At 31.5% G+C, this 12,245-nt stretch overlaps 1 protein-coding gene across 1 annotated transcript; it reads left to right on the top strand.

The window, feature by feature from the left end:
* The first annotated feature begins 2,349 nt into the window (after positions 1–2,349).
* On the top strand, positions 2,350–11,177 carry LOC125056614 (T-complex protein 11-like protein 1). The gene is made up of 9 exons (XM_047659806.1): positions 2,350–2,772; positions 3,233–3,421; positions 3,939–4,059; positions 4,220–4,426; positions 4,775–4,925; positions 6,000–6,163; positions 8,403–8,578; positions 9,133–9,299; positions 9,967–11,177. Exons 1-9 carry the CDS (start codon positions 2,678–2,680, stop codon positions 10,158–10,160), a joined length of 1,464 nt encoding a protein of 487 aa, XP_047515762.1. The 5' UTR covers positions 2,350–2,677; the 3' UTR covers positions 10,161–11,177.
* Positions 11,178–12,245: the final 1,068 nt, after the last annotated feature.

The following is a 12,245-nucleotide window of genomic DNA, read 5'->3' as shown; positions in this document are numbered from 1 at the left end:
TTATCGCCTTTTCGCAATGGTATTACAATAGTAGATATAGGAACTTCAATATTTTTCCTTTATATTACAGAACCAAAGTATATATACTTTTCTGTCGTACAGTTATATTCATTGGTAATTTACAGTCATAAGGCTTGGTTGATTCTTGTGAAAATGTTTAATAAGACACCCTGTTTACCTTAGACACAGTTTCGAAAGTTCAGATGGAAAATTACACGGAGTTCGCGCGATTCACGAAGAATATTAACAGTTTTCGTAACTTTTGAGAATTAATTGGTATCAGAGTTTTATTTATTTCACCTTATCCTTACGCAATTTTACGTTATATTCGGTAATGCTTACTTTTACTTGTGGTAAATGTTTGCCAGGAAACGATCGTGTGCCGCCTGATGCACATTTTTTTTTATGCAAACGTACAGCCTTGCGATTCTGTAACTCACTTTTCGAACTCACACAGGGGTTTTCGCATCGGCGGTCGCTCTCAAATCAGTCGTGAAGCAGTCATTTTATGATTTGGCATTCTGATAAACAATTAACTATAAGCTCCCACCTTTTTATGATGACTCTGTAACAATACTACTAATAAAAATTTAGGCTTTAATAACGATTACGGATACGTAACTCAATTTGGAAAGATGGATTAACTTTTTTTTGTTTTAGAAGATCGTGAGGCGAGGCGCGGTAAATTAGGTAAAGAATTAGGACAGATCATAATTACAGTCACATAAGACCCTTACAGATAACATTATGGTAATACGAAAGATCTTACATCGTCTGTTCGGAACGGCTTTACGTTTTTGTCACCGTCTTGGATCCTATTTGCATTGCAAATGAATGATAACGCTAATACTATCTAAGTGTCATATTAATGGCTGTGATATGCTTCAAGTAAATAACCATGCTCAAATACTAAAAGCTTTCGTTTTCACTATATTTTAAGAAAATATACACGAGTGAAATACTGAACTAAAAAGCCTAGCCAAGAGTTGTTTGTTGACTAGACTTACTTTTTCGTAATAACATTTTGAAAATAATGGGATAGTGCCTTCTTTTGTCTTTACAGAATGAATGCCTTAAACTCATAGCACATGAAATAAAGTTTACATAGTTCACGTTCCCTCGTTATAGCGGGATACAAATTAAGTGTCAAATACTATTGTACAACTATCGTATTGGTCAAAGATCTTCGTAAGGATATCGAATAATTTTCTACTGTTAATATTCCTAATTGGGGTAACACCTTGGGGTTGACAGGAGCGTGCAAAGACGCGCTATGTTTCTTATATTCACTTAATACAATCTTGATTACTACGCTAACAGTTTTTCTAGAAATAGAAAACAAATTATCTCCAGTCCTAGGAAGCGACAGTAAATATTTTCTTTCGGAATGAAATAGGAAGTTAGTTGTGAAAAGTAATCCGTTCCGACACTCAGTTTACGTACGTAAATTAGTTGCTAGTTCTGTCTGTGAAAAAGTTAAATTGCCTTCTTGACTCCGGCTAGCCAATTCCTTTAAGCGATTCTTGGAAATAAAACTTATTATAAAATATTAAGAACTTTCATACCTGGAAGTTTACGTAAGCTACAGCATAACTATGAATGAAACTTTTGTTTCAGATGTATAAACATATATATATATATATATATATATGTCACAAGCACAAAAGCTTGCGCAAACTCAAACTCAAAATACTCAAAATAATAAACAGCAAAATATTCAAATCAAAAGAGTCTTTCCATTTTCCACATTGATTTAGTAGAGATTTTTGAGTCGTGGGGTTCTAGTGCATAGGCGCTAATTAAATATTTAAGTTGGCGCCTGGCAGATAATACCGTTGACCTAAAGCTGATGCTTTCCCCGCTCAACGAAATAGTATCGAAATACAGCGAGAAGTTGATGCCAGCATTAAAGGTATGCCACCGGGTCCAACCTTTTTAAATTTATTTTAGTTTTGTCCATTTTGAATTATTATTATTAAAACTATGTAGGTTAGGAATATTGTTAATACTTTAATATCTAAATATTGTGCAAGTATATATATATTAATTATTTTATATTATTACATTGTATAAGATAACTTTTATTATTAACTTTTATAGTTAAATACAATATATTTTAACCATATCAAGACGTGTACCTTATACCTATAGTCTATAAGTAATTTTATAAATACTTAACACTGGATATTGTATATCAATGTATTTATAATATCTTTATAAAATTTAAACAATTTTAATCAGTGTACTAATCTTTATTTTAATTTTGATAATAAATATTCTAATAGAATGTAGATTTGCGTTTCCTGAAACGCTTAACAGCTGTTTCGTAATGTTATCAAAAGGTGACGTCAATTTTAATTTAAACGTTTGACAGCTGTTTTAAATTGACAAGTATTGCAAACCGAGAAGAAAAACAATTCAAATAATTACAAAATCAACCTAATATTACAATTTAATGAATATTAGAAAATACGACATAAACAATATTTATGTCTATAAAATTTTACCAACGAAATCCACTTTAAAATTTAGGTTATGTGTTGTAACATGGAATGATTCAAGGTGAATAACATGATTTGAGATCTTGAAACTGTAATATCACGTTCTACCTTATATGGATTAAAGGGTTTATTAATCCTTCCTGATATTTACGCTCAGTTTAAACTGCAGCCTAGCTATGGGCGACCGTGACAAAAGTGATTCAAGCTCTCAAGATGAGAAGTCTGAGCAAAACATAACGATTCCACCAAGAACAGCTCCAGCTGGCCCAAGGTATTAACATTTATTTTTATAATCAAAGGCCAAAACTCCAATCAAAGACATGAAACTTTAATTTACACTAAACAAAGGACCCTTTGTTCCTAAGAATGACAAAGAACTCTAACTTAACATTTTATTATTATTTTCTTTAACTATATATGTCTATAAATGTAGGAACTAAAATATATAACTATTTTAATTTATGTGCAGTCACAACAGATTATTTTATCTAACAGACTTATGGAGTGTGTAAGACATACCTAACAAATATGCATTGTGTCAAGTAATTTCTAGGGTATAACTTATAGAGAACTACAATATAAAATCTTATTTCAAAAATACATTATTTTTGAATTAAGATTTTATTTCACATGTTAGTTGTCTTATGTTCTATGCATATGACATGTTTCTTTTCACAATACTCTACTCCCTTGTTAGAACAATATTTGATACAGAAATTGTACAATTACAGCTACTTTGCTAGTGAGCCCCTACAGTTCCGAATTCGTGGAACAAGTATAACAGGGGCTTCACCTCCTCACTTTGTGACGTTGGAGGACATTATGAAAGCAGCCCATGGCATGAGGAACATGGCTTTGGCTCATGAGATAGCCGTTGATCAGGACTTTAAGCTGGAGCCATTCGAAGCTCCTGATAACAGGTAATTTATTGTATATTTCATTAAGAAGTAGAGTCTAGAATTCATCCCAGACTTACGGTAAAACTAAAAAATTACTAGAATAGTTGACATTCATTTGATCTATGTAATTAAAATCCTTGAACAAAAGTAATTAAAATCACTTGAAAGTAAAATAATAGTGAGGTTGTCTGCAGATTATATCTATAAATATAAAAAAACTCATACACTGTTTTGTCTAATGTATTTAGTTGTTATAATAATAGCAAGTTCTTTGTTGATTATGTATGACTCATACCTGGTCTTTATGTGCAACATTGAGGTGCAATTGACCTCAGATTACCTTACATGACACATAAGTCATTCAAATTTTTATATATCAATTCTATCAAAGTGTGTATATGGCATGAGATACTCCATTTTGTTGGCTCTTTCACTTGTTAAGCTGAATCATGTACAACATCTTCTATTCCTGCTATGCATTAAGCTAAGCAATTCATTTTCATTTCACATTCACATTTAATAAAATTTAATTTCACAGCTATCAAAAGCTAGTGAAAGAAACAATGCATCGGGCGTATTTTGACATATTAAGAGAACAATTGAACTCTGATCCGCCTGTGTATAAGCAAGCACTAGTGTTATTGGAAGATGTGAAACAGGTATAGTGTAAATTTTGTTTTCTCCATGGATATATACATAGTTAATAACCATTCATAAATGTTGTTAAATGTTTGAAGTTTAATGAAAATTGTTAAAGGAACTTCAGAAAATCAGTCTAGAATAATTTCAGGTTTCATGTTGCAATGTTTTTAATTTCAGGGATTATTCTCGATACTTCTACCGCGTCATACAAGAATTAAGGAAATGATAGAAGAAGTCCTTGATAGAGATTTTATCAAGCAGCAAGCGGAGAACAACAGTTTAGACTTCCAGAAGTATGCAAAGTTTGTTATAGACCTGATGGCAAAGCTGGCTGCTCCCGCAAGAGATGAAATGATACAGAACATCACTCAACTTACTGACACTGTAAGTAGTTTTATTTGGCAAAAGTAGATTCCATTGTAGGTGTACCTTGTGCTGTTAGGTCCATATTCTAGAATCTAAATCAAACTTAAATTTAGTTTGCAAATCTGTAAAACAGCTATCATTATCTTCTAAAGAAAGAGACTAAGGTCAAAAGACTATTAATTTAAAAACTAATTTGTTAATTTTCATAACCTACGAAGTAATAATAAGATAATTAAAAAGAAAATCAAAACAAATTTAAAAAGTTTGGTCCCTGTGGCATTGTACCTTTAACGCTGGCAGCATTTTCTCGCTGTATTGCGATACATATTCGTTGTTAATTAAAATTTGTTAGTAATATATTTTCAGGTAGACATATTCCGTGCTATTTTGGAGACACTAGAAGTTCTCAAGTTGGATTTGGCCAACACATTAATAGCCATGATAAGACCACACGTACAGAAAGAAAGTGTTCAATATGAAAGAAATAAATTTGATGAAATGCTCAAACTCTCCGAGGGTAAGTGATATACTTGAAAAATTCTGACCCATTAACCTTAAATTATTATACCTTATATTATCTAAAAATTCAATGTAGTATGTTAAAATTTTCCTGTTATTTATTTACCCATTTAACAAAATTAAAATGTTTAAATTATTATAATAAAATAAACATGAATAATTATATTAGTCATATTAAGATGTTTGTAGCCTAGATCGTTGGTTTACACACTTTTCATCTTAGTTTCACCTCCCGGCGAATGAATAATTATTTACTGCTGGTAGAAAGTAATAGTAACATGTTCCTTATTTTTACAGAATAATAATATTCTGTAAGTAAACACTAATTTAATAACTTACAATTTGTCAATTGTATTAACATTGTATTAATATTTTATTAACAAAGTTATACATAGTCATATATATAGTACTATCTCTCTTTTCATGACAGAGTAAACTCAATTAAAGAGAAGTACTTTAGTTCAATTAAAAAATAACAGTATAGCCAGGTCTTGGCTCCAGTTTACTCTGTTTCGTAGTCACTTGTTTTTAATTGGCAAGTAGGTGATCAGCCAGTTGTAGTGGCGGTTTCCTCAAGATTTTTTCTTGCAAGTTTTAAATACGTACATAGAAAAAAATACTATGTATTCTAGTCTATTGGTGCACGGCCCTTATTCCAACGCACGACATAATGGAGTGTCGCACGCTCAATCCAATACTGCTCTGCAAATAGTGCAATCAGTGATGCCAACTCCTGCATAATGTTCCGTCTAGAACTTCAAATACCCCTAAATATCGATTTAAAACCCCTAGAGTACACTCGGTTTGAGAGGTAATTTGAAATATGCATCGAAAATACATTCAAGCAGTATAAAATTTCGATATTGGAGTATTTTTAGCTTTTGATATTTCAGTTATAGCGGCGCTTGGGGTTTATATTTGGTTTAGGCTTAATATAAATTATAGAATCGTGCGTTTTTTAGAGAAAAAAAAATCTTATATAAAGTACCTCCTAATTAGGGGAAATCCCCAAGTGCAATAAGACTGGTTTATTTATTAATAATGGGGTTTTTAACATTGGGCAATATTAAAGATGGACTCCAATACACCCGTGAATGGTTGCAACGACACATCGACAAGGCAGAGCTTACTCTCCCGGTCACAGACACAAATATCATAAGAAACGTCACAGCCCAAACACTGGCCAAAGCGTACTTGGAGTTACTTGAGTGGGATGAATCGAAAGGATATCCAGAGGTATTATAATGGAAAATCTCAACTAGCGTCAAAGGGAGCGTTCAAGTATTACGTAACGCAATTTTTTTGGAGATTATTGACACCCCCCCCCCCCGTAACGCGCCGTAACGTAATTCAGTAACCAAGTATAGTAAAACGTTTCGTGACCACCTAGTGGCTCTTTAGTTACTATTATGTGGTGTAAGTCGAAAACAATATTAACAATAACGCGTAATTTAATCCTTGCCCCGCATCATAACGGTTTAGAAAAGGACCCCCGCCCAAAATACGTTACGTAATACTTAACGCTCCCAAAGCTGGAGACATTTTTGAATTTGTATTGGTGCAGGGTTAATATAACCACAAAGAATCTGTTCTGGCATTAATTGATTATAAAACGTCTCCAAGCTGATTTTAACTTTTATTTTTAAATTTTAAAATAAATATTAGAATATTAATGCAATAATTTTGATATACAGTCAAAACCGGTTATAACGACATTGAAGGGACCGTATATTTGCCGACGTTATATCCGATAGTCGTTATAAGCAATGTCATATATTATATATACACAAGTATAGTTCATATGTATGTACAATACGTACAAGTTATATTATCATAGTTATCTATCTAGAATAGGTAGGTATGGGTTATAATATGGTATGTTAATATTATAATATGTAAACGAGTCAAAAAAGAAACAAAAATATTTATTACGAAATAATTAGGTACAAAAGTAATCAGTCTCAAGGTATGAGTATCACGAGTATCAAACTGTTCGTTAAAGGCAACAAATTTTTGCAAAATCGTTACAGCGTTAAGAGCCTCGGAAATCGTTGTTGGCTGAAACTGTTCGTTGGGAGAAAGTGCGTAGGTAATAATATGCCTAAATATTCATTCAACGCCTCTAAATAATATTTAAAATCGTTTGTATTGTTTTGTTTTGCTGAGACAAGAAGCGGTTGGTCGTTATAGCCGATGAATATCAATAAAATTCGTCGTTGTAAGCGATATGTCGCTGTATCCGATGTTGTTATAAGCGGTTTGTTTACTGAATACTTTACTAGGGATTCGGACGGGACCGTACAATCTGGTTGTAATAACCGATAGGTCGTTGTAAACGATGTCGTTATAAACGGTTTTGACTGTATATATATATATATATATATATATATAGATAATATATCTATATATATAAAAATGAAACCCGTTTTCCGCTGTCACGACATAACATGAAAACGGCTTGACCGATTTGTCTGATTTTTTTTTATAATATACCTTGAAGTACGAGGATGGTTCTTACGGAGAAAAATTTAAAAAAATTGAGTGAAAAAGTCTAAAAACAACACTTTTCTATATACCCATACAAAATATTCGTAATAATACTTAAGTCAATTTGAACTTTAATACCATAGCATAAAGTTCAAGTGTTAGTGGAGGGGTTCCGGGAAGGTAAATTTTTATTTTTTGACATAATGTATTATCAATTTTCTTTTTTTTATCTTACTAGCTAGACCGGTGTCCCGAATAGCAGAATAAGTATTTTAAATAAATAAAGAATCGACTGATAGGCGGTACGATGTTCGCCAGGCCAGCTAGTATATAATAAAATATATATATATATATATATATATATATAATATCAGTTCTTGAGAAACACAACGATTTCTGTTGCACGAATACTATACAAATTACGTATGTTCAAGCTTTTGTTGTACCTATTCTAAATCACGTAGTGATCAAGCAGTATTTTGTACCTTTATATTGAAGTAAACTTCAAGCTAAGGGTACTAGTGTTAGTAAATTTTCTTGTTCTTGAATTGTAAAAAAAATATTATGAACTTTGATACGAAATATTACATAACATAATTGCTAAGACAATACTGTAATGGTCATTATATTACGTTAAAAGTTAATTCCACGAAAATTGTAATACGCCATAGAGTATAGAAAGCGATGACATTATAGTAATATTTCAAATGTTTTTCTCATTATTTTTGTTGTTAAGGGGGGCGAAAGATGGCTGTAGATAGAAAAGTCTGGAATATCTTGGAGAAGGCTCCCTCGAGAAGACTCGTGGGGGTCCATATAAATGAAATTAGAACTGGAATATCATAATATATATTATATAACAATTAATAAAGCATTATTATTATTACAGAAATATATTTAGCCGTCTAGTTACCAAAAATAAGTAATAATTTAAGCGCCAACTTTTTTAGTTGTTTTTCTTAAATATTTTTCGCTACATTTTTTTCAGACTATACAACTTGACAAGCCCCGCTTTGATGAGCTGGGATTTCAAGTTTATCGGCTTGTTTGTGTTGCCTCATTATTGCTAGTCAGTCCGTCGTGTGGCAACGATTTTGACGCCAACCATAAAAAACTACTCAAAGACAAGATTGACATTATTATAGACAATGCATCTAATGACATGTGAGTGTTCTCTTACGAAAATATCTATGGCGGAATAGACTTTAAAATTTAATTAACAAGACTGATGAGGGGCCTCATAGCCCAGCGGTCTTATTAAGTGGCAGCTAGGTGAGGGGTTCGATTCCCGGTTCGAGGGCAAGTTTTAATTTAATTTAAATTTGTTCTCGGCTTTTGGGAGGGTTGTGCGGTACCGGGCGAGTGCCTAAACCGTACATGGAGGACATGGTCGAATTTCTGAGGCAAAAAGCACGAATTATAAAAATCTTATACTTGACGCTGGCTAATGCACAAACCGTGCCAGAGCCATTAAAAAAAAGACTGATTCTTTTGTATATAAAATCGTAAATGGCATGCATTTATCATATTAAAGGAAATTCTTAGTAAATACTTGCAAAATCTTTCCCTGCCTTTGAGAAAATTAAAAAAAATACAGATGAATATAAATAATGATCTCCATTAAACCATATAATGTAACGGTGACATATATATGTACAACCTTGCGAACAAATAAATATATATAAAAATTCCCAAATTTACATATTAGAATTTTTCAGAGAATTAAAAGAAGTACTACCTTCCATAGCCGAAGAAGTTATACAAATGACGGAACAGTTGTTAGAAGGCATGAATCAAGAGCCTCTAAGTGGAGAAACTAAAGATCTCATACGCACACAGGTTATATCAATCAGTGATCCAGAACATAGAGTGAGGCAGATTGTTCGTGAGTAATTTTAATAATTTCTAGTAAATCTTTGGATTTTAGTACTAAAGGTTGGCTAATTCAAATTCATTTTGAATTAGATTTTTTAGATTTTTTTAATATTTTAGTCTCACAATACATGTTTATAAACTTAATAAATTATAAGTAATAATAATAAAATTTCGACAAATGGTTTTCATGATGAGACTAGATATTTCTTAGATTGTCGGGCGCCACGTTCCCATATAACGATCGGCCATGTATTTGAATTTGTTTTCTATGTTTTAATGCTTTCTATTAGGCAACGTCTCACTTCTTTATTTACTTCAAGTCGATGTCCCGATTAGTAACGTCTATATTTACTAACGAAAGTAGTATGTGCGGAAAGAGAATCAGCGTGGCGGTTGTGCGAAATTACATATAATTATTTTTCTACGCGTAAATAATCTATTCACATCATTTTAAATATATCAAATTTTAAGAATTTTTCGACCTCTAATGACGTAATAGTGAGGAAAATATAATGAAAAAGGTAATTTAAAAATGCTGCGGCCTCAAATCCTACTACGATTCTCCTTCCGCACACACTATATTGTCATTGACAATTGACGCGTCACGTGATATACGCCGTACGTACCCTAACAAGTCTTCTAGTGCTTAAATTATACAGTTTTAATTTAATTTTTAGGCCAAAGGGTGCTTGAGTTCCTAAAAGTAATCCTTGTATGTTCTGGTGGATCCAGACAAATACCAGTTGGACTATCAGCATTTACTAAAGAACTGACCTCGGTGTCAGGCACCTTACTACGTTATGTTATGCATAATAAGGCAGTATTCACACAACACTATATGGATATGATCGCTAAGGAACTCAGTAACTGACCTTTATAATATAGCATCCACGATTTTCATCACACAAAACTTTACGCTGTTGTTAAGAGATGTACACATATTTCTTTATGAAATATACAAAATTAAAGCACCATTTTAGTTTAGAAAGATTTCTAATGTTTTTTAGATAACATATAGGAATAATAATCAACAAAAATTAAATTAAATATTTAATTATTAACATCGAACTATTAAGTGAAAATCTGTAGAATAATTTTATCTATATTTACATGCAATGAGCAAACTGATAAATTAACAACTTAATTCAAAATTTTACCTAGTACATTAAGTATTTACTAATTATAAGGCAGAATTTATAATAATTTTGATAACGTTAAATAATTTTAACACAGAGCCAAACTATGGTAAATAGTTAATTCATATGGTAATTACAAATATATTCCCAGCATGAATAATTAACGATTTGTTAAAAATTGTAAACGCGAAAGCAATAAAAAACCTTTGCTATCGACTAGTATGTTTCTATTGCATTGTATTGCTAACTTTTAAGAAACGTTATTATATCGAGTCGAATACTTAATGAAAATATTAAAAATATATGGTAGTCAAGAGCCACTATTATTTAAAGGTTTTTCACATTATAGCGTAGATTGGAACAGCTGTTAAAAACAATTTTTAAAATGTAATAAATCCGCCTGCTCAATGCTACATTTGAAATATTGAACTCGTTTATTTGTCAAAAGTTATCTAGACTTATACATAATCTGTGACAATTTATTTCTAAGAAGACATTTTTGAGTTTTCAAATTCCGTCTCACGAAGGAAGTCCAACACTCGGATATAATGAAATATTTTATAAAAGACAGGCTACGGACTTTTAATAGACAATACCAATTTGACATTTATGATAAAAAAAAACATGCATTTAAATTTTTTGGAATTTTTAAATTAATTGTGTGATTTTTTTATTTTACAATCGGATATGTCCAAATATATTTATAGAATAACATTATAATATCAAATGCACTAATAAAATTGCTATGAATATGACTTTCTTTTACTATATTCCTTTTACAACCATTTTTGACAAAAATGTAGAAAATAAAAATCGAATTGAACATTCCGTTGCAAGAGGAATTTGATAAAGCATACACAAAATAGTAGAACCATTTTTATTCCTTTTGTAACCAAACCTTTTAAATATAACGCATCGAAGATATTTTTAATTTAAAAATAAGTTATTCTGACGTCAGTAACTAGAATTCTTTATGGATCTTGGTCTTTGCTCTATTTCAAGAAGTTAATCAGTATTTAATGTTCGCGACGAGAGATGTCGTAATTCAGTTATTTATGACAGTACGAGCAAGTGCTTATTGCGCACATACGGCCAAAATTAATAATGTATCCTCAATCTAAGATAATAAACAATCTGGGATTGATTCATATTTAAAGATCGATCTCCAATCTGCATGCCAATCTAACAAATCTGCTATCCGATTGTGATCCTTCCCTCTCGACCGCGTTTGCTGTTTTTGGAAGGAAATAAAATAAGTAAGGCTATGCATCTATAGTAACAAATATTTTTGGTTGTAGCTAATAATGAAAACGTTTAAGGTCACTGTTTAAATTAATAATTATAATGATAATTTATGTTTTTTTGTGGTAATATGATTTTAGTTAGGAACGTAACGTTTAATTATTGTGACAACCGACAAATTGAAGTTGAAGTGACAACCCATGGCTTTGTGCGCGCTATTTTATAAATTTCTTTCTAAAAAGTTTCGTTTGGTTAAGTACAAATTCACATAATATAAATTATACAACTATAATCTGTCGTAATGGATGTTGAAACATGTATTTAGTTTGATTTCCCGCCTTTGAGTATTTTGTTATAGTAATGCAAGTTTTTGCTTGACCTAGTACAAGAAAGTAAAACAATTACTACCAAAGCCACCAACGCCACTAGCAATAAATTAAAAAACGCAAAAAAATAGACAAAATTATTGGTATCACTGGGATTTGAACTTACGACGTCAAATGAGACCATACTTACCACCACCAATACTGCTCTACTGACGGTCTCAAAACATGATGATAAGTATTGCGTGAAACGAT

Source organism: Pieris napi, chromosome 15 (genome assembly GCF_905475465.1).
Source record: "Pieris napi chromosome 15, ilPieNapi1.2, whole genome shotgun sequence".
Classification (NCBI taxonomy): Eukaryota; Metazoa; Arthropoda; class Insecta; order Lepidoptera; family Pieridae; genus Pieris; species Pieris napi.
This window is presented reverse-complemented; position numbering and strand designations above follow the sequence as displayed.

Coding starts and splice junctions, on each gene's coding strand:
- LOC125056614 (XM_047659806.1), top strand. CDS start 2,678: ATGGGCGACCGTGACAAAAGTGATTCAAGCTCTCAAGATGAGAAGTCT. Junction 2,773..3,232: donor ACAGCTCCAGCTGGCCCAAG/GTATTAACATTT, acceptor GTACAATTACAG/CTACTTTGCTAGTGAGCCCC. Junction 8,579..9,132: donor GACAATGCATCTAATGACAT/GTGAGTGTTCTC, acceptor AGAATTTTTCAG/AGAATTAAAAGAAGTACTAC.